At 46.9% G+C, this 25,855-nt stretch overlaps 1 protein-coding gene across 1 annotated transcript in view; it reads right to left on the bottom strand.

Moving 5' to 3' along the window:
* Nucleotides 1–25,855, bottom strand: part of ints4 (integrator complex subunit 4) — a 57,694-nt gene that overhangs the window by 15,375 nt on the left and 16,464 nt on the right. The window contains exons 9-18 of the mRNA XM_067985622.1: nucleotides 24,881–24,952; nucleotides 23,988–24,162; nucleotides 21,483–21,688; nucleotides 19,047–19,189; nucleotides 18,131–18,246; nucleotides 16,910–17,043; nucleotides 10,007–10,164; nucleotides 8,661–8,754; nucleotides 6,642–6,722; nucleotides 787–917 (exon numbers count right to left, since the gene is read on the bottom strand). Coding sequence (XP_067841723.1) covers nucleotides 787–917; nucleotides 6,642–6,722; nucleotides 8,661–8,754; nucleotides 10,007–10,164; nucleotides 16,910–17,043; nucleotides 18,131–18,246; nucleotides 19,047–19,189; nucleotides 21,483–21,688; nucleotides 23,988–24,162; nucleotides 24,881–24,952 — 1,310 coding nt within the window. The remainder of the gene's footprint in view (nucleotides 1–786; nucleotides 918–6,641; nucleotides 6,723–8,660; nucleotides 8,755–10,006; nucleotides 10,165–16,909; nucleotides 17,044–18,130; nucleotides 18,247–19,046; nucleotides 19,190–21,482; nucleotides 21,689–23,987; nucleotides 24,163–24,880; nucleotides 24,953–25,855) is intronic.

Raw genomic sequence — 25,855 nt, 5'->3', positions numbered from 1 at the left:
TGGGGGAGGACCAAACTAGAGGTCATAAATATAAGATAGTCACTAATAAATCCAATCGGGAATTCAGGAGAAACATCTTTACCCCAGAGAGTGGTGAGAATGTGGAACTCACTCCCACAAGGAGTAATTGAGGCGAATAGCACAGAATGCATTTAAGGGGAAGCTAGATAAACACTTGAAAAGAATAGAAGGATATGCTGATAGGGTGAGATGAAGTAGGGAGGGAGGAGGCTTGTGTGGAGCATAAATACCGGCATAGTCTAGTCGGGCCGAATGGCCTGCTTCTGTGCTGTAGTTTCAATGTATCTCAATGCAACCCTGCTTGACCAGAACAGCTGACTTCCTGTATGCAACATCACAGATGTTCAACTGGTACAATATTGCATAGTATCTACAGCACAGACACAGGCCATTCGGCCCAACCGGTCCATGCTGGTATTTATGCTCCACACGAGCTTTCCCCCACCTCTACTTCATCCCACCCTATCAGCATAACCTTCTGTTCATTTCTCCCTCCGCAGGTTAAGGTTAGATGAGGTGAGGAGGGAGGAGGCTTGCGCGGAGCATAAACACCGGCATGGACCAGTTGGGCCGAATGGCCTGTCTCTGTGCTGTAAATTCTATGTAATTCTATGCAACACTTGTCCAGCTTCCCCTTAAGTGCCGTTTGCCTCAGCCACTCCACGTGGTGGTGAGTTCCACGTTCTCACCACCCTATAAACGGTGAAGCCATTCGTCGGGCACTGCTAGCGTGTTTGGAAGCCACCTCGGTGGCCCGTCCCTCACCCTCTGGTAGTGCGGGCGGTCAGGATAAGCTGCAGTGCTTTTGCCTGAAGCCTCATGTGGTGGATAATCGCCACGTGCCTGCTCTCCAGGCCGCTGTACAGGAACTCCAGCTTGTACGTGTGCTCCAGAATCTGCAGGAAGACACAAAAGAGGGAGAGAGAAAGTGCAGTTCAGGGCCGAATAGGATTGTATTTGTACAACGACAAATTGCATTTATACAGCGCCTTCAACGTAGTCAGACGCCCCGAGGTGCTTCACAGGAGCAATAATCAAACAAAAGGATGATACCAGAACTGAGAGGTTATAACTATCAGGAAAGGCTGAACATGTTGGGGCTCTTTACTCTAGAAAAGAGAAGGCTGAGGGGTGACCTTTTAGAGTTGAAGGGTTGAATAAGGCAGGCGTAGAGAAAATGTTTCCACTTGTGGCAGTGCCATCAATATAAGATAGTCACCAATAAATCCAATAAGGAATTCAGGAGAAACTTCTTTACCCAGAGAGCGGTGAGAATGTGGAACTCACTACCACAAGGAGCAGTTGAGGCGAATAGTGTAGATACATTTAAGGGGAAGCTAGATAAACACATGAGGGAGAAAGGAATAGAAGGATATGCTGATAGGGTGAGATGAAGTAGGGAGGGAGGAGGCCTCATGTGGAGCATAAACACCGGCATAGACCAGTTGGGCCGAATGGCCTGTTTCCGTGCTGTAAAAATTCACTCTCAGGATGTGGGCGCTGCTGGCGAGGCCGGCATTTATTGCCTGTCCCTAGTTGTTGGTGGTGGGCCACCTTCTTCTTGTACTGCTGGGTTGATACAATGGAGGGGTTTGCTAGGCCACTTCAGAGGGCAGTTAAGAGTCAACCACATTGGTGTGGGACTGGAGTCACATATAGGCCCAGACCGGGTAAGGACGGCAGGTTTCCTTCCCAAAAGGACATGAGTGAACCAGTTGGGATTTTACGACAGTCCGACAGCTTCATGGTCACTTTTACCGATACTGATATTTGCAGATTTAAAAAAAAACTGAACTCAAATTCTCAAACTGCTGTGGTGTGATCTGAACTCGCATTCTCTGGATTACTAGTCCAGTTACAGAACCACTTCTTAACCGTACTGTTTCTACCGTACAGCACTACATTGTGTGGCCTCTTCACATTTTGGAAACAATACCTGCATTTGTACACCACCCCGTCACATCTGAACACCTCAAAACATTTCAAGACAGAAGACTTGCATTTATATAGCACCTTTCACGTCATCAGGACGTCCCAATGTGCTTATCAGCCAATGAAGTACTTTTGAAGTGTAATCACTGTTGTAGTGTAGGAAACGTGGCAGCCAATTTGCACACAGCAAGATCCCACAAACAGCAATGTGATAATGACCAGATAATCTGTTTTTTTTGAGGTTGGTTGAGGGATAAATATTGGCCAGGACACCGAGGGGAACTCCCCGATCTTCTTCAAAATAGTGGCCGAGAGATCTTTTACGTCCACGAGTGGGCAGACAGAGCCTTGGTTTAACGTCTCATCCGAAAGACGGCACCTCCAACAGTGTAGCACTCCGTCAGTACTGCACTGGAGTGTCAGCCTCGATTTTGTGCCCAATTCTCTGGAGTGGGGCTTGAACCCATGACCTTCTGAATCATTGTGTTTTAAATTATTTTCGGAGTGCAGTGACCTCTGTTATGTAGCCAAACACAGCAGCCACTGCCCACCTGTAACATCCCATAAACAACAAATGCAGCTAACCTGCTTTTATTTTTGTGTGGTGTTAAGTTGAGGGAGGAATGCTCCCCGTATAACAAAAAAAAATTACCTTGTTTAAGAGTCATGCTGCTGACATCTGTACCACATCTGTATTATGTCTAAAAATGAAATTGACTAAAGTCCAGCGCCTCGAAATTGGGCTGTTCTTAAAAATATTGTAAATGGGTTACGCCTTGCGTTAAAATGGACGACAGGGAATTTCATACAAACGTACAGGAGGCCAATTTCAAGGGAAAAGATTCAGAAGCTAACTGACGAAGTGATTGAAGAATTTAAACCCGGATGGGTACACAGGTTCCAGGTTTAATTGGCGTCCATTGCAGCCAGAGGCCAATCAGATCATCACCCGACATCTGCACACATCTGCATTTTCCAGCAGGAGTCATTAGGTACTGATCACGAGCAGGAACAGACAGATTCCCTCCCTCCCCAACCACCCCACAGCCCAGGGGCACTGAGGCCAACTGCGCAGCCCCACAGCCATCCTCGGCTGACGTCTGCTAGTCTGAACAGGCGCAGTATAACACCTGGCCATGCCTTTACTGGCTGAGCCATCGTCTTCTGAGGAGATCTACCGGGTAGTTTTCAACAACAACTTGCATTTATATAGTGCCTTTAATGTAGTAAAACGTCCCAAGTACACGGGAGCGATTATCAGACAAAAATTTGACACCGAGTCACATAAGGAGATATTAGGACAGGTGACCAAAAGCTTGGTCAAAGAGGTAGGATTTAAGATGTGTGTCTTAAAGGAGGAGAGAGAGGCGGAGAGGTTTAGGGAGGGAATTCCAGAGCTTAGGGCCCGGGCAGCTGAAGGCACGGCCGCCAATGGTGGAGCGATTAAAATCGGGGATGCGCAAGAGGCCAGAATTGGAGGAGTGCAGAGATCTCGGAGGGTTGTAGGGGCTGGGGGAGGTTACAGAGATAGGGAGGGGGGTGAGGCCATGGAGGGATTTGAAAACAAGGATGAGAATTTTAAAATCGAGGCGTTGTCGGATCGGGAGCCGACGTAGGTCAGCGAGCAGAGGGGGTGACGGGAGAACGGGACCTGCTGCGACAGTCCTTTTTCTCTCTGGTACACGGACAGCATGAGTGGCAGATCTGACCGGTGTTGACGCCTGCTTGAAGGAGTGACGATCGTGCCCGCGATCGGCACTTGTCGGCTGTTGGGGAATGAAGTTATCAGTGGATTAATTAAGTCGCAGCAACAGCCGAGCTCCAGCTGGTGCACTGCTCCCTCTAGTGACCAGCTAAAGTAGTGCCACCTCCAGCAATATACACACCCGCTGCTGGTAATACTCTAAAGTTCATGGATCCCAAAGGACATGTTTCGGGAAGAAGGATATTTTAATAAAAATTAAAACGTCTCTGCGTTCTTTTCCGACTGTTTTAAGGGAGACGAGGAAAAAAAAACACGCAGCAGTCGATGCCTTCAAGAGAAAGCTTAATTTCTGCTTTAAACTTTTATTTTTGCAGTGGTTTTTGTGTTCAAAGAGAGGGGGAGACTGGTTGAGTCGAAGGGCCTGTTTCCGCCAATGTATTTCCACGTAAACCTTGTGTGGGGAAGGGGAGGTTCTCCCACTATAACTCCAATTGAAACACCGCCTCTCCCGGGTTTCTCCGACCTTCCGATGAGGTTAGGGTGGGAGAGCGGGAACTCCCGCGGGAATCCTGTCCCCGTAATCTTATGAAAAGGTGGCATGTGTCAAGAATATGGATCTTGCTACCACATGGAGTAGTTGAGGCGAATAGCATAGATGCATTTAAGGGGAAGCTAGATAAGTACATGAGGGAGAAAGGAATAGAAGGATATGCTGATAGGGTGAGGGGGAACCAGTGGGTGTGGTGTATTTGGATTTTCAGAAGGCTTTCGATAAGGTCCCACACAGGAGGCTGGTGAACAAAGTTAGAGCACCTGGAATTGCGGGTGATATACTGGCATGGATTGAGAATTGGTTAACAGACAGAAAACAGAGAGTGGGAATAAACGGGTCTTTTTCAGGTTGGCAGACTGTGACTAGTGGGGTACTGCAGGGATCAGTGCTTGGGCCCCAGCTATTCACAATCTATATCAATGATTTGGATGAGGGGACCAAATGTAATATTTCCAAGTTTGCTGATGACACAAAACTAGGTGGGAATGTGAGTTGTGAGGAGGATGCAAAGAGGCTTCAAGGGGATATGGACAGGCTAAGTGAGTGGGCAAGAACATGGCAGATGGAATATAATGTGGAAAAATGTGAAGTTATCCACTTCGGTAGGAAAAACAGAAATGCAGAGTATTTTTTAAATGGCGAGAGATTGGGAAATGTTGATGTTCAAAGGGACCTGGGTATCGTTGTACATAACTCACTGAAAGCTAACATGCAGTTGCAGCAAGCAATTAGGAAGGCAAATGGTATGTTGGCCTTTATTACAAGAGGATTTGAGTACAGGAGTAAAGATGTCTTACTGCAATTATACAGGGCCTTGGTAAGAACGCACCTGGAGTATTGTGTACAATTTTGGTCTCCTTACCCAAGAAAGGGTATACTTGCCATAGAGGGAGTGCAACGAAGGTTCACCAGACTGATTCCTGGGATGGCGGGATTGTCGTATGAGGAGAGATTAGGTCGACTCGGCCTGTATTCTCTACAGTTTAGAATAATGAGAGGTGATCTCATTGAAACATACAAAATTCTTACAGGGCTCGACAGGGTAGATGCAGGGAGGATGTTTCCCCTGGCTGGGGAGTCTAGAACCAGGGGTCACAGTCTCAGAATAAGGGGTAGGCCATTTAGGACTGAGATGAGGAGAAATGTCTTCACTCAGAGGGTGGTGAATCTTTGGAATTCTCTACCCAGAAGACTGTGGAGGCTCAGTTATTGAGTACATTCAAAACAGAGATCGATAGATTTCTAGATATTAAAGGCATCAAGGGGTCTGAGGACAGTGACGTTGAGGTAGAAGATCAGTCATGATCTAATTGAATGGCGGAGCAGGCTCGAGGGGCCGGATGGCCTGCTCCTGCTCTTATTTCTTATGTCCTTAAGTGAGATGAAGTAGAGGTGGGAAGAGACTCGTGTGGAGCCTAAACACCAGCACGGACCAGTTGGGCCGAATGGCCTGTTTCTGTGCTGTAAAATTTTATGTAATTCTATGAAATAAATGATCTCCTCCAGGTGGTACTGTATATATTTATTAAAGAGTACCCTGCTCCCACTGGGATAATGCAGCACGTGGTGTTGTTCTGAGGCACACCAACCAGACGTTTGAATTCTAGTTTACGCTGGATTAACTGACCACACCCGGAGCGGCGACTGAGACCCTACAATTGGCCCCGACGCCACAAACAAGCGAGGAGGAATGTCCGCCAGGGCTCCCGGGCCTGATCACTAATCAGTGATCCCCGCTGGAGATTGTGCGCGCGTGGGCGTCCGGATGAGGATGGGAATGGGGCTGCCTGCGATGCCTCACGTTGTAGAACAGCCTGCGAGCACTCCGAGTCTTGTTGACTAGCACGTGACGAATGGCCACTTGGACAAGGTATCGTAGAACGAACGAACGAACGAAAGGAAGGAAGGAAAGGTAGACATACATTTATATGACGCCTTTTACGACGTCAGGACGTCCCACAGCGCTTTACAGCCAATGTGGTACTTTTTGAAGTGTAGCCACTGTTGTAATGTAGGAAACACGGCAGCCAATCTGCGCACAGCAAGATCCCACAAACAGCAATGGAATAAATGGCCAAGATAATTTGGTTTTTAAAGTGATGTTGATTGAGGGATAAATATCGACCAGGACACCGGGGAGAACTCCCCGCTCTTCTGTGAAATAGTGGCCATGGGATCACCTGAGAGGGCAGACAGTTTAACGTCTTACCCGAAAGACGGCACCTCCGACAGTGCAGCACTCCCTCAGTACTGCATTGGGATTTTGTGCTCGAGTCTCTGGAGTGGGACTTGAACCCACAACCTTCTGACTCAGAGGCGAGAGTGCCGCCCACTGAGCCACGGCTGACACCCGTGTGGGACCATAAGGAGCAAGCAAAGGCGGAGGGGGGGGAGCGAGGAAACAAAGAAATAGGAGCATGCCTCTCTTACTTGCTTAGCTGCAGCGGATGCCATGGCGTTCTGTTTGAGATATAACGGGGCAGCCACGTTCCACAGCTTCTCTTGAAGAGACTGCGGGAAAAAAAAATAACATTTCCTTTTAGATCCTACTTTAGTGAGAAATGTGGTGGGATTTTCAATACTCACATATTTTGACGCCTGCTATCGACAGTACACACTCTTCAACACTGCTCACTCTTGAAGAGTAAAGCTCCCCCCACCTGCCCACGGCTCAGATATGTACTGAGTGAGAGGTTCTAAGCCAGGAGAGGCCCAGATCTGATCCTCGAGGGGTTAATTGTAACCAAACTCGCCGGGCGGGGATCCCATGGGATCGGGTGGAACGCCCGGTTTTACACCCCGTCTGACATTACTTCAACTTGACTTCAAATCGAGCGGAGGTTTCAAACCAGCGTCGCGCCCGATCCAGTCAGTTCCCCGACGGGCGGCGTGGGTTAAAATCGCCCCCTTGCACTCTGCCGTATTTTCCCATCTCAAGACAGGGTGGCAGTGGAGTCAGCACACAGGGCCTCAGGAACCCCCCCCCGACAACCGCCAAGTCTCAAACAGCACGGATTACGTGCAGGGTGAAGCTCTCTCTACTCAAGACCAACAGTGGGCTGTGATGGGAACCTCAGGTCGCACCCGTTACACAGGAACAGGAGGAGGCCACTCCAGCCTGTTCCGCCATCCAATTAGATCATGGCTGATCTGTATCTCAACTCCATCCACCCTCCTTGGTTCCGCAATCCTTAAAACAAAAATCTCTCAGTCTCAGCTTTGAAATTTACAATTGACCCACAACTTTTTGGGGGGGTAAGAGTTCCAGATTTCCACTCCCCTTTGTGTGAAGAAGTGCTTCCTGACATCACCCCTGAACGGCCTGGCTCTAATTTTAAGGTTACGCCCCCTTGTTCTGGACTCCCCCCACCAGAGGAAATAGTTTCTCTCTACCTACCCTATCAAATCCTTTAATCATCTCAAACATGTCAATTAGATCACCCCTTAATTTTCTATACTGAGGAGAATACAAGAGCGAGCTCTTCCTTTACCCACTCCAGCCACTCTTAGGACCGATGATAACGAGAAACGACAATGTATAATTCTGTTGTAGCAGGTTAAGTGCGATCCGAATGGGGCTCAAAAGAAACATAATTTCTTGCAGCTGCCCAGAGGCAGGATAGCCGAGTGGTCTAAGGCGCTGTATGCAGCTTGTGGTCTCCCCATGAAGCGTGGGTTCCAATCCCACTTCTGGCATTCCATTATTATTTTTTAAAGATACAGATCAGCCATGATCTCACTGAATGGTGGAACAGGCTCGAGGGGCTGAATGGCCTCCTTCTCTTCCTGCGCCTGCAGGCAAGGCAGCAAAGCTTACAAAAAGTGGCCATCATGACGAATGCATAATTTGCCATCTCACTGAATCATCCCCAACACGAGACAGATGTGGACAATGAGGGTCATTCGACCCATCCTAGCACATCCATTCAGAAAGACCCTCCAACCATAAAATCATAGAATGGGGTTACAGCACAGGAGGAGGCCATTCGGCCCATCGAGCTCGTGCCGGCTCTTTGTAAGAGCTATCCAATTAGTCCCACTCCCCCTGCTCTTTCCCCGTCACCCTGCAAATTTTTTCCACCTTCAAGTATTTATCCAATTCCCTTTTGAAAGTTACTATTGAATCTGCTTCCACCGCCCTTTCAGGCAGCGTGTTCTAGATCATTACAACTCGCTGCGTAAAAACATTTCTCCTCATCTCCCCTTTGGTTCTTTTGCCAATTACCTTAAATCTGTGTCCTCTGGTTACTGACCCCCTACCCCCGTCAGTGGAAACAGTTTCTCCCCATCTTGGTTTAACTTGAAGGATATTTCCTTTCTCTGTACCATTTTATCTCGTACATCTCTATGAAGTCCTTTCTCGGCTGCCTGCTTTCAAGGTTGAGAAACCCGTGAGCAGGAAGGTACAGTTTACAATAAAGCAGCGTTTCAGCACGGCACACACCCTACCTTCATAAGGAGGAGCTGGCACTGCAAGTATGTAGCAGAAAACTCTGCTATTCCGGCCAACTCGGGCTGTAGCTCTCCCAGTCTCTGCAGGTCGCTGTTTGAGAAAGAAGGTTTAAAAAAATCTGAGGCACAGTCTCAATCGAATCAATAAAGATCTGCGATGAAATTCAACCATTCGCCAAACCCGATATTAGACGGAGTAAGTTTAAAAGTTTGACCCCCCGACCTGTGCTGATAAGAACGTAAGAAATAGGAGCAGGAGTAGGCCATACGGCCCCTCGAGTCTGCTCCGCCATTCAATCAGATCATGGCTGATCTTCTACCTCAACTCCACTTTCCCACCTGATCCCCATATTGCTTGATTTCATTAGAGTCCAAAAATCTATCGATCTCAGCCTTGAATATACTCAATGACTGAGCATCCACAGCCTTCTGGGGTAGAGAATTCCAAAGATTCACGACCCTCTGAGTGAAGAAATTCCTCCTCATCTCGGTCCTAAATGGCCGACTCCTTATCGTAAGACTATGACAACTAGTTCTAGACTCTGCAGCCAGGGGAAACAACCTCTCAGCATCTACCCTGTCAAGCCCTCTTAGAATCTTCTGTGTTTCAATGAGGTAAAGCTGATCTAGCTGATCTCAGTCAGGGTTGCTGGTGGAACTGCAATTGTCCTCAGTATCTCTGGGTTAGAACCATTCAGTCCATTGTGCATTTAGAATCATAGAAAGGTTACAGTACGGAAGGAGGCCATTCGGCCCATCGTGTCCGTGCCGGCTCTCTGCAAGAGCAATCCAGCTAGTCCCACTCCCCCGCCCTTTCCCCGTAGCCCTGCAATTTTTTTTTTACTTTCAAGTACTTACCCAGTTCCCTTTTGAAGGCCATGATTGAATCTGCCTCCACCACCCCCTCCGGGCAGTGCATTCCAGATCCCAACCACTTGCTGCGTAAAAAAGTTTTTCCTCGTATCACCTTTGTTTCTTTTGCCAATCACCTTAAATCTGTGTCCTCTGGTTACCGACCCTCCTGCCACTGGAAACAGTTTCTCCCTATCTACTCTATCAAAACCCCTCATGATTTTGAACACCTCCATTAAATCTCCCCTTAACCTTCTCTGTTCTAAGGAGAACAATCCCAGCTTCTCCAGTCTCACCACATAACTGAAGTCCCTCATCCTTGGTACCATTCTGATAAATCTCCTCTAAACCCTCTCCAAGACATCCTTCCTAAAGTATGGTGCCCAGACTTTAGGTGCGGTGTCTGAATTCAGTTGCAGACGCCTATACACCAACCAGATCTGACTAGACGGCAGAAAAATCAAACAACTGTATCACTGCTACATTCGTACCGAATTGTTAACTTCAGGAGATCCTGAGCACCTTGTGCGTCTAGATGCTGAATACTCTGAGCTCGGTCAAGGCTTTGTTGCACAAACTGCCGGGAGGAGTCTTCATTTAATGCCAGGTTGGTAGAATCGGAGACGGACACCATCTTTCTCCCTGGTAACTGCAAAAAACACAGTGCGTACAAAGAAACTGGCTTAGGTGTTTTCTCAGACCCAGAGTTTAGGAGTGGCGTAATTTTCCACAGGTGAAGCATTGAGAAAACAGAGCATTCCCCCCACGTGCTCTGTTGCCGCAGCATATTTACACGAGGGGACCTGTCCACACAATGCACACGGCAAAAGATTCCCCTCCCTACCGGACGGCACGGTTGCTAAATGTCCTGGTCAGTGTGCTGTACACACCAGGAGGCTTGGAGGCTCACTCTCCAGCCTCTGGTTGGTTTGCAGGTCTCAACCAAAGTGGGCATATATAGCGCCTTTCACAACCTCAGGACGTCCCAAAGCACTTTACAGCCAACAAAGCACTTCTTGAAGCGTTGTCACTGTTGTAATGTGAGAAGCATGGCAGCCGATTTGCGCACAGCAAGGTCCCACAAACAGCAATGTGATTAATGACCACTGATGTTGGTTGAGGGATAAACATTGGCCCAGGACACCGGGGAGAACTCCTCGGCTCTTCTTCAAAATATTCTAGGGATGTTACAATTGTTCTCTGTGTTCCTAAGTTAGGAAAAGCGAAAATCAGCCAAGATTCCCGCTCCCATCCCGTTATCTGAAGCCAGCAGAACACTTTGATGCACATGCGGGCACTTCAGATGACAAGTTTAGGTTTGGCCATGATGCGTCCATATTAATGGCCTTCTGACATTCACCATCATGTAAGATCAATGGATTTAACCAGGAAAATCCAACACAGTCATTCCTGCTTAGTCTATCCCTATTACTCAAGAGACGTCCTCCTCAGCCGTGGCTCAGTGGGTATCATGCTCTCGCCTCTGAGTCAGAGGGTTGTGGGTTCAAGTCCCACTCCAGAGATTTGAGCCCATAATCCAGGCTGACGCTCCCAGTGCAGTACTGAGGAAGCGCTGCACTGTCGGAGGTGCCGTCTTTCAGATGAGACGTTAAACCGAGGCCCCGTCTGCCCCCTCAGGTGGATTTCAAAAAATCTCATGGCACTATTTCGAAGAAGAGCATGGATGTTCTTTCGGTGCCCTGGCTAATACTTATCCCTCAACCAACATCACTAAAGCAGATTATCTGGTCATCATCACATTGCTGTTTGTGGGATCTTGCTGTGCGCAAATTAGCTGCTGTGTTTTCCTACATTACAACAGTGACTACACTTCAAAAGCACTTCATTGGCTGTAAAGCACTTTGGGACAACAACAATAACTTGCATTCATATAGCGCCTTTAATGTAGCAAAACATTTCACAGGAGCGCTATCAGACAAAATTTGTCATTGAGCCACATAAAGAAATATTAGTTCAGCTTGGTCAAGAAGCAGGTTTTAAGGAGCATCTTAAAAGGAGGAGAGGCAGAGAGGTTTAGGGAGGGAATTCCAAAGCTCAGAGCTGAGACAGCTGAAGGCACGGCTGCCAATGGCAGAGTGATGGAAATCGGGGATGTGCAAGAGGCCAGAATTGGAGGGCCGCACAGATCTCGGAGGGTTGTAGGGCTGGAGGAAGCAACAGAGATAGGGAGGGGGGTGAGGTCATCGAGGGATATGAACACGAGGATGTGAATTTTGAATTTGAGGTGTTGCTGGACCGGGAGCCAATGTAGGTCAGCGAGCACAGGGGTGATGGGTGAACGGGACTTGGTGCGAGTTAGGATACGGGCAGCAGAGTTTTGGATGAGCTGAGGTTTACGGAGGGTGCAAGATGGGAGGCCGGCCAGGAGACCATTGGAATTGTCAAGTTTAGAGGTAACAAAAGCGTTGAGCAAATCTTCTTGCGATAATTCTTGCCAAGTCCCACGTGACTTGGAAGAGCTGGTATCTCACTGCACTGAGGCTCTGCATTAATGGTATTCAACAGGTTTATGTGTGTTTACACATACAGTAGAAGGGAGATCACGTCAGAAATAAGAATGCAAACAGAGTCAAGTGAGGAAAGGTAAACATAGCATACCTAAAGAGGTTAAAAATGAACTGGTGAGAGATAGGCATGTGTGACGGTATCGAATGATTAACTCAAATGGTAGGTGTGGAGTTCTTAGCACAACTTCCACACCTGGGCAAGGAATGAAATGCGTGCGTGCGTGTATATATAAAGCTAAAATTTATTGCAGTCAGGATATTAGCAGCATCAAACAGGCTCATAAATGTCATAAATAGATTTGACTACAGTGAACTGTGAAAAAATTAGCAGGCTAGACTCAAAGCAGCCCCAACAAATTAATTTTGTTTTACTTGTACTGCTGCCAATAAGGCCATAGAAATTACAGCACAGGGGGAGGCCACTCAGCCCATCATGCCTGTGCCAGTGCTAGCTCTTTTAAGCGGTCATTTCCCACCTCTAGGCATTAGTATTAATGCATTTGACGGTCTAACAAACCGTCACTGGCTAATCTACAAGACTGCCAAATGGCTGGGAATTCTGTACTGAGTACCCGTATTTGATGGAAAGTGGGCTGAGTACTCCGAAGTAATTGCACCTAAGACTTGCTACAGGAGAACGGAGAGACATTCATTCCATCAGCCTGAGCTAGATTCAAATCTTGGTCCCCTCCTGGTTACATTGGCCCAACGGGTCTATGCCAGTGTTTATGCTCCGCACGAGCCTCCTCCCTCCCTATTCATCTAACTCTATCAGCATATCCTTCTATTCCGTTCTCCTTCATGTGTTTATCTAGCTTCCCCTTAAATGTATCTATACTATTCGCCTCAACTACTCCTTGTGGTAGTGAGTTCCACATTCTTACCAGTGTCTGGGTAAAGAAGATTCTCCTGAATTCCTTATTGGATTTATTGGTGACTATCTTATATTTATGGATCCTGGTTCTGGTCTCCTCCACAAGTGGAAACATCCTCTCTACATCTACCCTATCAAACCCCTGCATAATTTTAAAGACCGCTAATCAGGTTCAACCGTCTGTCTGTGCCGTGTTAGTTTGTGAGCTGGGGGCACGGCAACTGGCTTCAGTGTCCCCTTTGGCAGGACGCAGGAATCATGAGCCAAGGTCCCCGATTCTAACTGCTATCCAGTGACCCCTGTGAGAAGGCTCCATGTATGGATGCTGTGTGAGGACCCCCACAGTTGAATAGCTTGACACTCATCGTTTCATATCACAGGTGAAGAATGGCCACTTGGGCGGGGTACCAGAGTGTGTCATGGACGGATGGATCTGTACCCCAACATGACAAAGTTTAGGAAGAGGAGGGAAAAATTTCAAAATAATAAACTGGGTCCTGGAAGTGACTCACATTTTCCACTCTATATCATTATTTAGTCTGGGGGAAAAGTGATGAAAGATGCGTTGAAGAAATAAAGGAACAGGCAGGCTTGAGAAAGAATAATTGGCTGGCAAAACCTCCCAAGAATGGTTGGTGGAACTTAGTAACGTACAGGGTTAGAAAAGGGAATCCATCTGGCTCGGGCCAAAGTTCTATAAATACCATAATATGCTCTCTTGTACCTTTTATTTCATCTTTCCCCAAATAGCTATCCAGCTCCCTTTTGAACATGCTGACAATATCTGCCTCTACTACCTTCCCCCAACACGTTATTCCATAGATTCACCACCGTGAATATAAGACAAACGGTACAGCAAGCAGTTGGGAAAGTAAATGGGGTGTTAGCCTTTATTGCAAGGTGGTTGGAGTATAAGAGTAAGGAGGTCTTGCTGCAATTATATAGGGCTCTGGTGAGACCACACCTGCAGCACTGTGTACAGTTTTAGATTCCTTACCTAGGGAAGGATATACTTGCCTTAGAGGGGATGCAATGAAGGTTCACTAGATTAATTCCTGGGATGAGAGGGTTATCCTGAGGATTGAGTAGAATGGGCCTGTACTCTCTGGAGTTTAAAAAAAGAATGAGAGGTGATCTCACTGAAATGTATAAAATTCTTAGAGGGCCTGACAGAGCAGATGCTTTGAGGCTGTTTCTCCTGGCTGGAGAGTCTAGTACTAGGGGGCATAGTCTCAGGATAAGGGGTCGGCCATTTAGGACTAAGATGAGGGAAGATTTCTTCACTCAGAGGGTCGTGAATCTTTGAAATACTCTATCTCAGAGGGCTGTGGATGCTCAGTCGTTGAGTATATTCAAGACTGAGACCGATAAATTTTTGGATACTAAGGGAATCAAGGGACATGGGGATCGGGCAGGAAAGTGGAGTTGAGGTAGAAGATCAGCCACGATCTTAGTGAATGGCGGAACAGACTCGATGGGCCTTATGGCCTTCTCCTGCTCCTATTTCTTATGTTCCCTCTTCTGAGCTCAAGCACGTAGCCCCCATTAGAGAGTTTGTTGTTATGCTAAAAAATTTATTCTGGTTCAGCTCACCTGTACCCTACAGTAGTTTAGTGGTTGTGTTACTGGACTAGTAACCCAGAGGCCTGGAATAATAATCCAGAGAACATGAGTTCAAATCCCACCTTGGCAGTTTGAGAATTTGAATTCAGTTTTTAAAAAGCTGGTATCAGTAAAAGTCCAACTGGTTCACTAATATCCTTTAGGGAAGGAAACCTGCCGTCCTTACCCGGTCTGGGCCTATATGTAACTCCAGTCCCACACCAACGTGGTTGACTCTTAACTGCCCTCTGAAGTGGCCCAGCAAGACACTCAATTGTACCAAACAGTGGTACAAGAAAAAGGCCCACCACCACCTTCTCGACTCGAGATGGGCAGTAATAGTGAAGAGGATAGCTGTAGACTCCAAGAAGATATCAATGGGTTGGTGGAGTGGGCGGAAAAGTGGCAAATGGAGTTCAACCCGGAGAAGTGTGAGGTAATGCAGGCAAACAGTAAAAGGGAATACGCAATAAATGGGAATATACTGAGAGGAGTAGAAGTGAGAGACCTTGGAGTTCATGTGCACAGGTCCCTGAAGGTGTCAGTACAGGTAGATAAGGTTGTGAAGAAGGCATATGGAATGCTCTCCGTTATTAGCCGAGGTATAGAATACAAAAGCAGGGATGTAATGATGGAACTGTATAAAATGCTGGTAAGGCCACAGCTGGAATATTGTGCGCAGTTCTGGTCACCACATTACAGGAAGGACGTAATTGCTCTGGAGAGTGTGCAGAGAAGTTTTACAAGAATGTTGCCAGGGCTTGAAAATTGCAGCTACGAGGAGAGATTGGATAGGCTGGGATTGTTTTCCTTGGAGCAGAGGAGGATGTGGGGATAATAAAGCAGTCCGAGCCCGCATGCAGCAAGACCTGGACAACATCCAGGCTTGGGCTGATAAGTGGCAAGTAACATTCGCACCAGATAAGTGCCAGGCAATGACCATCTCCAACAAGAGAGAGTCTAACCACCTCCCCTTGACATTCAACGGCATTACCATCGCCGAATCCCCCACCATCAACATCCTGGGGGTCACCATTGACCAGAAACTTAACTGGACCAGCCATATAAATACTGTGGCTACGAGAGCAGGTCAGAGGCTGGGTATTCTGCGGCGAGTGACTCACCTCCTGACTCCCCAAAGCCTTTCCACCATCTACAAGGCACAAGTCAGGAGTGTGATGGAATACTCTCCACTTGCCTGGATGAGTGCAGCTCCAACAACACTCAAGAAGCTCGACACCATCCAAGATAAAGCAGCCCGCTTGATTGGCACCCCATCCACCACCCTAAACATTCACTCCCTTCACCACCGGCGCACTGTGGCTGCAGTGTGCACCATCCACAGGATGCACTGCAGCAACTCGCCAAGGCTTCTTCGACAGCACCTCCCAAACCCGCGACCTCTACCTCCTAGAAGGACAAGGGCAGCAGGCGCATGGGAACAACACCACCTGCACGTTCCCCTCCAAGTCACACACCATCCCGACTTGGAAATATATCGCCGTTCCTTCATTGTCGCTGGGTCAAAATCCTGGAACTCCCTTCCTAACAGCACTGTGGGAGAACCGTCACCACACGGACTGCAGCGGTTCAAGAAGGCGGCTCACCACCACCTTCTCAAGGGCAATTAGGGATGGGCAATAAATGCCGGCCTTGCCAACGACGCCCACATCCCGTGAACGAATAAAAAAAAAGACTTGATTGAGGTGTACAAAATTATGAGGGGCCCAGATCGAGTAGACAGGAAGTACCTGTTTCCCCTAGCGGAGAGTTCAAGAACTAGAGGACATAGATTTAAACTGATTGGCGGAAGGATTAGAGGGGATATGAGGAAAAACTTTTTTACCCAGAGGGTGGTGGGTGTATGGAATTCGCTGCCTGAATTGGTGGTAGAGGCAGGGACCCTCAACTCTTTTTAAAAGTACCTGGACCTGCACCTAAAGTGCTGTAAGCTGCAGGGCTACGGACCGGGTGCTGGAAGGTGGGATTAGAATGGGCACCTGGTTGTTCTTCGAGCCGGCGCGGACACGATGGGCCAAATGGCCCCCTTCTGTTCTGTATCTTTTCTATGGTTCTATAAATGCCAACCTTGCCAGTGACGCCCACATCCTGAGAATGAATACAAAAAACAAATCTTGAAAACCTCAAAAGGTTCTCTCCTGAGCTTTCTCTTCTCCAGTGTATGCATTCCTAGTTTCCTTAGTCCCTCTCCACAGGTACCTAATCCCCAGTAAGAGTTTCGTTGCCTTTTCTGTACCCTCTCCAAAGCCAGGAAGCGCCCATTGTAGCGCACAGGTGTACTCGGGACTCCAGGTGGGGCACCATCTTGTATTCTATGCCCCACAACCTGCAACAAACAGAACTTCACGGCCACTACAGGTTTCACTTACCTGTAACGGTGGCACCAGGTGAGAGAGGCTATCACGTAGGTAAGCATAGTGCCGGAACGTGTGATCGGAGAAGAGTGCAGACATAGTGGGGCAGGTCTTGGCAGCATTGAACACCAGAACCAGTACAGCAATATCTAGTACAATTTGAAGTTAAGAAATACACAATGACCTTCTTTAACTGTGTACACACCACAGGGGAAATAACCCCCTCTCCTGTACAAATATTCATTTGCACATTGTAAAATAGAGAGTATAAGTTTCACCTTCGTTCATTTATCTTCAATAGATTTTCAGGATCGGAGTGAGGATAATCGCCGCCCCCCTCTGACAGGCCTACACCACCAGCATCTTAGCGAGTCAATCATCAACAGTGCCATGGCAATTCCGGAGGATTATCAGGAAGATAGGTAACTGAAGCGTGGGTAATGCTGAACCTCCAGATTCTTGGAAAATGGGTACTTTTTCCACCTTCACTATTCTTTTATAACTTTGCACACGGGGAGTTAAGGCTCCCTGAAGTATAGTCTTCAGGTGAGGCAGGGTTAGAGGGCAGGGAGGAATGGGACCAAGGCATGCAGATGTAATTCAGTCCCATTTTAATGTCGTACATTCTTTCCTTATTTTTATATCTGCATTCTAAATTCCTATGTCCACATTTATAATAGAGAGTACCTATGTTAACTTGTCACTCCTGTCAGTGTAGGGGGAGAGGAGAGGAAGGGGAGGAGGAAGAGGGTGGGGAGAGGGAGAGAGCATGGGAAGGGACAGAGGGGAGGGATGGGGGAGAGAAAGGGGAACAGAGGAGGAAGGAGGAGAGGAAAGACAGGAGAAGGGAGGGAAGGAAGGGGGGGTGGGGTAGTTCAAATGGGGAAGAGGTAAGGGACAGGGACATTTTAATATCCTGCTTTCCTGGCTCTTCCCCTTTTTCCTCTCCTGCATAGGGGCATCAGCACCAGTGAGGAGCCTCTAGCCTTTTTTTCCCTAGAGGTGTACAGCCTTGATGCATATTTCCAGCATTTTCTGTTTTCACTTCAATTTTTCAAACATTTGTTTCAAGCCCAGTTAAATCAGAGCTCAATATTTTATATCTGAAATTATTTCTCCGCACCGACGCACAGTTGCCCGGAAGTGAGGAAAGTGAAAACTTTCGGAACGTTAACTTTTTCCCCGAGCAGTGAGAGAAAAAGTGCATTCATTTGTAATCGACATTAAAATGGATACAAGCTGGGTCGTCCATGTCTGGTTCTGGCGTGTCAAAGTACGGGTGTGTGCTAAGCAACTCTGGGACCAGTGGCAATACCAGGGTAGGATGCCTGCTTCCAAGGTATTTGAGACATCTAGGAGAAAAGAAAAGCCACTCAAATTTATTGAAAGTTTCCATCAAAATTTAAGAGTAGAAATATGCATCAAATATTAATATAGCGCCGGATTCATAGAATCATACAGCACAGAAGGAGGCCATTCAGCCCATTGTGCCTGTGCCGGCTCTTTGAAAGAGTTATCCAATTAGTCCCACTCTCCCCTGCTCTTTCCCCACAGCCCCGCAAATTTTTCCTTTTACGAACATAGGAACAGGAGGAGGCCATTCAGCCCCACAAGCCTGTTCTGTCATTCAATTAAATCACAGCTGATCTGTACTGATCAGATACAAACTTTTTAAGTACATGTCCAATTCCCGTGTGAAAGTTACTATTGAATCTGCTTCCACCGTCCTTTCAGGGAGTGCTACTTCCTTATCACATCAAGCCCTGCCTGGTGAGATATGTCAGGGGTCTGTGACAACCCCGCCTTGGAGGGGTGTGAGTGAGAGGGAAGATAGGCGGGCTCGACTGAATTTCAGTTGGCTCAAAGATGGCATGCCTGGGGATGGGAGAGTAAAACAAAGCTGATTCACTACGGTAGGCTGGGTAATCTGATCGCCTGAGCCAGCTCTCGGATTACAGTACTCAAGGGTACAACCGACGATTGAGGGCCAGTCGGTCTGGCTCATTAACGGGACTGGAGGAGGCAGATCCGTCACTGTGGGCGGCGCCTAGGACTTGCTACATTAACAAAAAAAGTTAAAGCAAGGACTCTCCCGTCTCAGGGAATCACGAGACTCGGTTTTGAAGTACATCAGCCGCAGAGGAAGACTCACTTCCAGATGGAATTCCGGTCGGTCGGATATTTTGCCAGATTCTTCAGAAGCTCCACCAGTGCCAAGTGGATGCCGTCCTTCGTGGACACGTTCGTGTAGCAAACCAGCTCGTGCAGGGCTTCCCGGATGTCACGAGAAGAGTCCTGTGAAATGAAAGGGTAGCTGAATACCAGAACACCGGCCCTGGTGAATTATTTCACAGTTCGTTTGTTTTTTTTGGTGCAGTACAATTGCGGCGCTACTCCTGGGTATCGTAGTGTGCATTACAACCCATTTAAAAACAAATGTGTTCTTGGATCGTTGATGACACTATTTATTTATTACCCATCCCTAGTTGCTAAGGGCATTAAGAGTCTTAGGAACAGGAGGAGGCCATTCAGCCCATCCCACCATTCAATCAGATCATGGCTTATCTGTATTCGAAATCCATTTACCCGTCTTGGTTCCGTAACCCTAAATACCCTTGCCTAACAAAAATCTATCAACCTCAGTTTTGAAATTTTCAATTGACCCCCAGCCTCAACAGCTTTTTGGGGGAGAGAGTTCCAGATTTCCACTCCCCTTTGTGTGAAGAAGTGCTTCCTGACATCGCCCCTGAACGGCCTAGCTCTAATTTTAGTGAACTGATCTGGATGCTGGCAGACCTTTCTTGGCAGGTGGTCTCCCCATGATGCTAATTGCAGTGAAACTGCTGTCTGTTTTTTTCCCGTTCTGGTTTACAGATCGTAGAGGCTGGGAATTTATATACAATTGCTAGGAATTGTAAACACAAGATTGATATTCCTACGCCACAGCAATGGAGTAATAAATTACGTTGGTATCTTGAATCTTAAAATGTCCACCTACACTCGCAATGAGTTTTGATGTCATTACGCATGACATTATTAAATAGTTGTGGCAGAGATGATTTCTGGAGGTGGCAGGGTTGGGATTTAAAGCAGAATGGACCTGGATCAATGGGTTACTAATTGTTTGCCAAAATCTACTCCTAAAGTCTTTCCTGTCATCATTACATCCCTTGTTCTGGACACTGCCACCAGAGGTAATAGTTTCTCTCTATCTACCCTATCAAATCCTTTAATCATATTAAACACCTCAATTAGATCACCCCTTAATCTTTATAATCAAGGGAATACAAGAACAGTCAATGCAAACTGTACTCATAATTTAACCCTTTTAGCCTCGCTATCCTGTTGGAAAACGTGTGCGTGCAGATGTTGGGCATGGGTAGGGACAGGCTTGACTGCGATGCCCTCTGTAGTGGAGCAGCTTCATTCCCCAGCAACTTACGCTAATATATAGTGCCTTTAACAGAATGAAATGTCTCAAGATCCTTCACAATCTAGGATCAGACATGAAAAATGGCCACTTGGGTTCGGTAGCCAAGGCTGTTTTTAGAATCGTATTCCAGCAAGAGTCGGTGCCTTCAGGAGACTAGGGATCATCCAAAATTCTGCTGCCCGTATTCTAACACGCACCAAGTCCCGTTCACCCATCACCCCTATGCTCGCTGACCTACATTGGCTCCCAGTCCGGCAACACATCGATTTTAAATTATCATACTTGTGTTCAAATCCCTTCATGGCCTCACCCTCCTTATCTCTGGAACCTCCTCCAGCCCTACAACCCTCTGAGATCTCTGTGCTCCTCCAATTCTGGCCTCTTGCGCATCCCCGATTTTAATCGCCCCACCATTGGTGGCCTGCCTTCAGCTGCCTAGGCCCTAAGCTCTGGAAATCCCTCCTTAAACCTCTCCACCTCTCTCTCCTCCTGTAAGATACTCCTTAAAACCTACCTCTTTGACCAATCTTTTGGTCACCTGTCCTCATATCTCCTTATGTGGCTCAGTGTAAAATTACTGATAATCGCTCCTGTGAAGCGCCTTGGACGTTTTACTACGTTAAAGGCGCTATATAAATGCAAGTTGCTGTTGTTGCAGGGAATAAAATGGGAAGGGAGGAGGTGTGCCCAACGACTTGGGAGTGTTAAAGGCTCACTTTGACGCTGCTGGTTACAGGGTCACATTAGGAGAGGCCTATGCGCAGGTCCAAATGTTCCAAACTAGAGAATCGACATGTTGAGTCAGCATAAAAGCGTTTGAATAATGAAGAGGAGGCGATTGTGCCAATATTGCTTAAGGATCAGTTAAACGGCTCTGAAGCCAGGGCAGATGAATCTGAAGATGCCCCACAAACAACTGGGAACCAGGAAAAGCGCACAATTCCAGAGGGTCCTGCAGAAGTAACACCAAGTGATGTTATATTGTGTCACATTGAAGTTCTAGAACAGGATGGTGATAAGGATAAAGAATCTTCATCTGAGATTGTTCCAGAACCAATAAACGGTGAAATGACCCACTGGAGCTGGGACGATGGTGTGTGTGGTGCAAGAGGGCACAAGGAAGGGAAAGAAGCAAAAGAATTAATAAATGGTCACCTCCAGCACTGCAAGCACAGTGTCCAGCTGATCCTCCCGCAGTCGGATGTGGCTTGAGATTTTGCGTAGAGCGTGTATCGACCCCAGCCTCACCTCCTCGATCTCGTCGTTGAACATGTCCACCAGAAAGTCCAGGCACTTTTCAGCAAAAGAAGCCGAGGCCTGAGCCAACGTACAGAGTGACTCTACGGCTGCGATACGGACCTCTGCAGTTCACAAAACAAAAACCCAGCATGAAACTGTACAGAAATTGGAAGTATTCCAGAGAACGTTTAATCAAGATTCTGCAACCAAGACAAAACAAGTTTTAGGTATCAGCCATGGCTCCGGGGTTGGAAGATGTGGGTTCAAGTCCCACTCCAGAGATTTGAGCGCAAAATCTAGGCCGACACTCCCAGCGCCAGTACTGAGGGAGTGCTGCACTGTCAGAGGTGACATCTTTCAGATGAGATGTTAAACCGAGGCCTCATCTGCCCTCTCAGGTGGATGCAAAAGACCCCTTGACACTATACGAAGACGAGCAGGGGGAGTTCTCCCCGGTGTCCTGGCTAATACTTATCCCTCAACCAACATCACTAAAAACAGATTATCTGGTCATTATTCCCTTGCTGTTTGTGGGATCTTGCTGTGCGCAAATTGGCTGCCGTGTTTCCTACACTACAAAAGTGACCACACTTCGAAAATACTTCATTGGCTGTAAAGCACTTTGGGACGTCCTGAGGTCATGAAAGGCGCTATATAAATGCAAGTTCTTTCGTAGTCCCTCCTCTGCCATAGCAGAGATGTGATTGGGCTGACTAACTGCCTTCTTGGCCAGAGAATGAGGCTTTGAAGGGAAAGGAATTTTTTTTTTTTTAAAAATGTTTCCTTTGAAAGCAATGAGATATAGACATATTATCAATGCCTATCTATTTAATGTATTAAAAATCTTATGTCTGCATACACTCTTTCCATTATAAATGCCTATGTCCACATTTATAATGGAAATTGCCTATGTAAACTTCTCACACTGTAATTACACTCCCTCGCCAGCAGTGGCGCTGAGGCCTCAGCTTTGCATCTCCAAGCTCCTTTGTGTAGATTGAAAACTCCTGTGCTCCAATCAACTCAACTTCTCTGCTTCCCAAATTTGCTGAGTCTTTTCTTATGTAACCATAAATAATAATAAAATTTATGGTTACACCACACGGACTGCAGCGGTTCAAGAAGGCGGCTCACCACCACCCTCTCAAGGGCAATTAGGGATGGGCAATAAATGCTTGCCTCGCCAGCGACGCCCACATCCCATGAACGAATAAAAAAAAATCTGAAGGTGGGGACTGAGTTCGATCTGTACGCCTGGGTCAAATTATCGACTGTCCTCTAACCTTGCTTGATCACTTGGTCTCGTCTCCCCATATACAATGCTACAGGAGATTAACTAGGGGTATTATCATGGACAATCAATAATATTGCTTTAAGGCCTCATTAGGAACATAGCAACAGGAGGAGGCCATTCAGCACCTCGAGCCTGTTCCGCCATTCAATTAGATCATGGCCGATCTGCATCTTAACTCCATCTACCCGCCTTGGTTCCACTACCTTTGATACCCCTTACCCAATAAAAATCTATCAATCTCAGTTTTGACATTTTCAATTGACCCCCAGCCTCAACAGCTTTTTGGGGGGAGGGGAATGGGGAAGAGCTCCAGATTTCCACTACCCTTTGTTTGTAGAAGTGCTTCCTGACATCACCCCTGAATGGCCCAGCTCCAATTTAAAGGTTATGCCCCCATGTTCTGGACTCTCCCACTAGAGGAAATGGTTTCTCTCTATCTACCCTATCAACTCCTTTAATCATTTTAAACACCTCAATTAGATCACCCCTTAATCTTCTATATTCAAGGGAATACAAGCCTAGTCTATGCAACCTGTCCTCATAAGTTAACCCTCTCAGCATTCCGATGAATCTGCGCTGCACCCCCTCCAAAGGCCAATATATCATTCCTGAGGAGCGGTGCTCAGAACTGAACTCAGTACCCCAGATGTGGTCTAACCAGAGCTTTATATCACTGTAGCATAACTTCTACCCCTTAAGCATTCCTTTAACAGGCCTATAATATCAGTCAGATGATGAGTTTATTGCTTCCGAAATTTTGCAGTAACATCCTCACAATGTTCCAAATTGCTTCTCAACCAATGGATTTCTCATGAAGTAAAATCGCTGTTGTTTTGTAGGCACATGTGGCATAGCAAACAGCAAGTGAATGTATGACCAACTAAACTATTCTTGGTGATATTGCCGGAGAGATGTGTTGACTAAGTCTTGGGATCTTTTACATCCGCCTCAGTTTAACTTCTCAGCCAAAAGACGACACCTCTGATGATGCAACAACAACTTGCATTTCTATGGCACCTTTAACGGAGTAAAACGTCCCAAGGCGCTTCATAATCATTTCCAACAGAGTACGTTACAAACTCATTTTACAACCCGTGCGAATGTCGGCCGCGCTACATTCCGCTCACCATACATCTCGTCTTCCAGCCCGTGGACGAACGCCCCGCAGGCCCCCGAATTGATCAGGTTGACCGTGTACGTGTCCACCGCTTCCTTGGGGGCGTCGTCTCCCCACTTACGGCCGCTGGAGAATTCGCCCGACGTGTACAGCTCCTTGGCTCTCTCGTGGGCGCTGCGCTTTCTCTGCGTGGGGGGAAAAGAATCAGAAAAGCAAAGCTTAGAATCTCCGAAGCTGACATAAATCCCTTTGCAGCCAATGGATGCCTTTTGAAGTGTTTTGTAGGCATAGCAAGGACCCACAAACAGCAAATTAAATATTTTATATAAATATTTGGTACGACCAAATAAACTATTCTCGGTGATATTGCCTGAGGGATAAATATTGATTAAGCCATGGGATCTTTTGCATCCGCCTCAGCCAAAAGACAGTACCTCTGACAAAGCAACAATGACCTGCATTTATACAGCCCCCTTAACGTAGTAAAATGTCCCAAGGCGTGTCACAGGAGCACAATTAAGACACAAAAATTGACGCTGAGCCAAAGGAGATATTAGGACAGCTGACCAAAAGCTTGGTCAAAGAAGTAGGTTTTAAGGAGCACATTAAAGGAGGAGAGGGAGGCGAAGAGGTTTAGGGAGGGAATTCCAGAACTTAGGGCCTAGGCAGCTGAAGGCACAGCCACCAATGGTGGGGCGAAGGAAATCGTGGATGCGCAAGAGGCCAGAATTGGAGTAATGCAGAGATCTCTGAGGATTGTAGGGCTGGAGGAGGTTAGAGAGATAGGGAGAGGCGAGGCCATGGAGAGATTTGAACAAAAGGATGCGAATTTTAAATGTAACAACAGGTAAGTTATTTGACATAAAAATAGCGCTGATGGCAATTAATTAAAGCATAATGTACCTTTAGATCAGACATCAATTTCTTATCAAGGGTTTGCTCCAGAAACTGCACGCTGACTTGGTGCATGGATCCCTGAAATACAAGGAGGTAATTAGCAACAATGTTAATTGGGAACATACCTGTGAAACAAACCAACAATAAGAGGCATTTATTGTTAATTGTATCATTTATATCAATAAGTGTTAACTGTATTCAGGAGGTGGTTATCAATTGGGGACCCTCTTGTATCCTTTTTATAGGAGAGCTTATATAGGGTGTGGTGTGTGTCTGAGGGGAATCTCTATGAATAAAGGCTTGGAAACAACTGATGACCAGGCTCTAGTCGTCTATCCTTCACCACATGGCCATCCAATTGTAACATTTATATAGTATCTAAAGAAGAAAAAAGAAAGACTTGCATTTAAAAAGAGTCTTTCATGACCTCAGGACGTCCCAAAGCGCTTTGCAGTCAATGATGTACTTTAGAAGTGTAGTCACTGTTGTAATGTAGGAAAAGTGGCAGCCAATTTGCGCACAGCAAGATCCCACAAACAGCAATGAGATAAATAGATAATCTGTTTTAGTGATGTTGGTTGAGGGATAAATATTGGCCCAGGACACCGGAGAGAACTCCCCTGCTCTTCTTCCAATAGTGCCATGGGATCTTTTACGTCCAACCGAGATGGCAGACGGGACCTTGGTTTAACATCTCATCTGAAAGACGGCACCTCTGATAGTGCAGCACTCCCTCAGTTACTGCACTGGGGGTATCAGCCTAGATTAACATGCAGCTCAAGTCTCTGGAGTGGGCCTTGAACTCATGACCTTCTGACTCAGAGGTGAGAGTGACACCCACTGAGCCACAGACGAAGCCTTGCTTATCAAAAACAGGAGTTAGACAAGGAAGTAAGATTAAGAGCAGGACAGGGCGCAGGCCTAAACTCAATGATTTAGTTATTGTTCAACGCTGCTGGATGGTCATCGTGGTTATGATCT

The sequence above is a fragment of the Heptranchias perlo genome, chromosome 6 (genome assembly GCF_035084215.1).
Source record: "Heptranchias perlo isolate sHepPer1 chromosome 6, sHepPer1.hap1, whole genome shotgun sequence".
Lineage (NCBI taxonomy): Eukaryota > Metazoa > Chordata > Chondrichthyes > Hexanchiformes > Hexanchidae > Heptranchias > Heptranchias perlo.
This window is presented reverse-complemented; position numbering and strand designations above follow the sequence as displayed.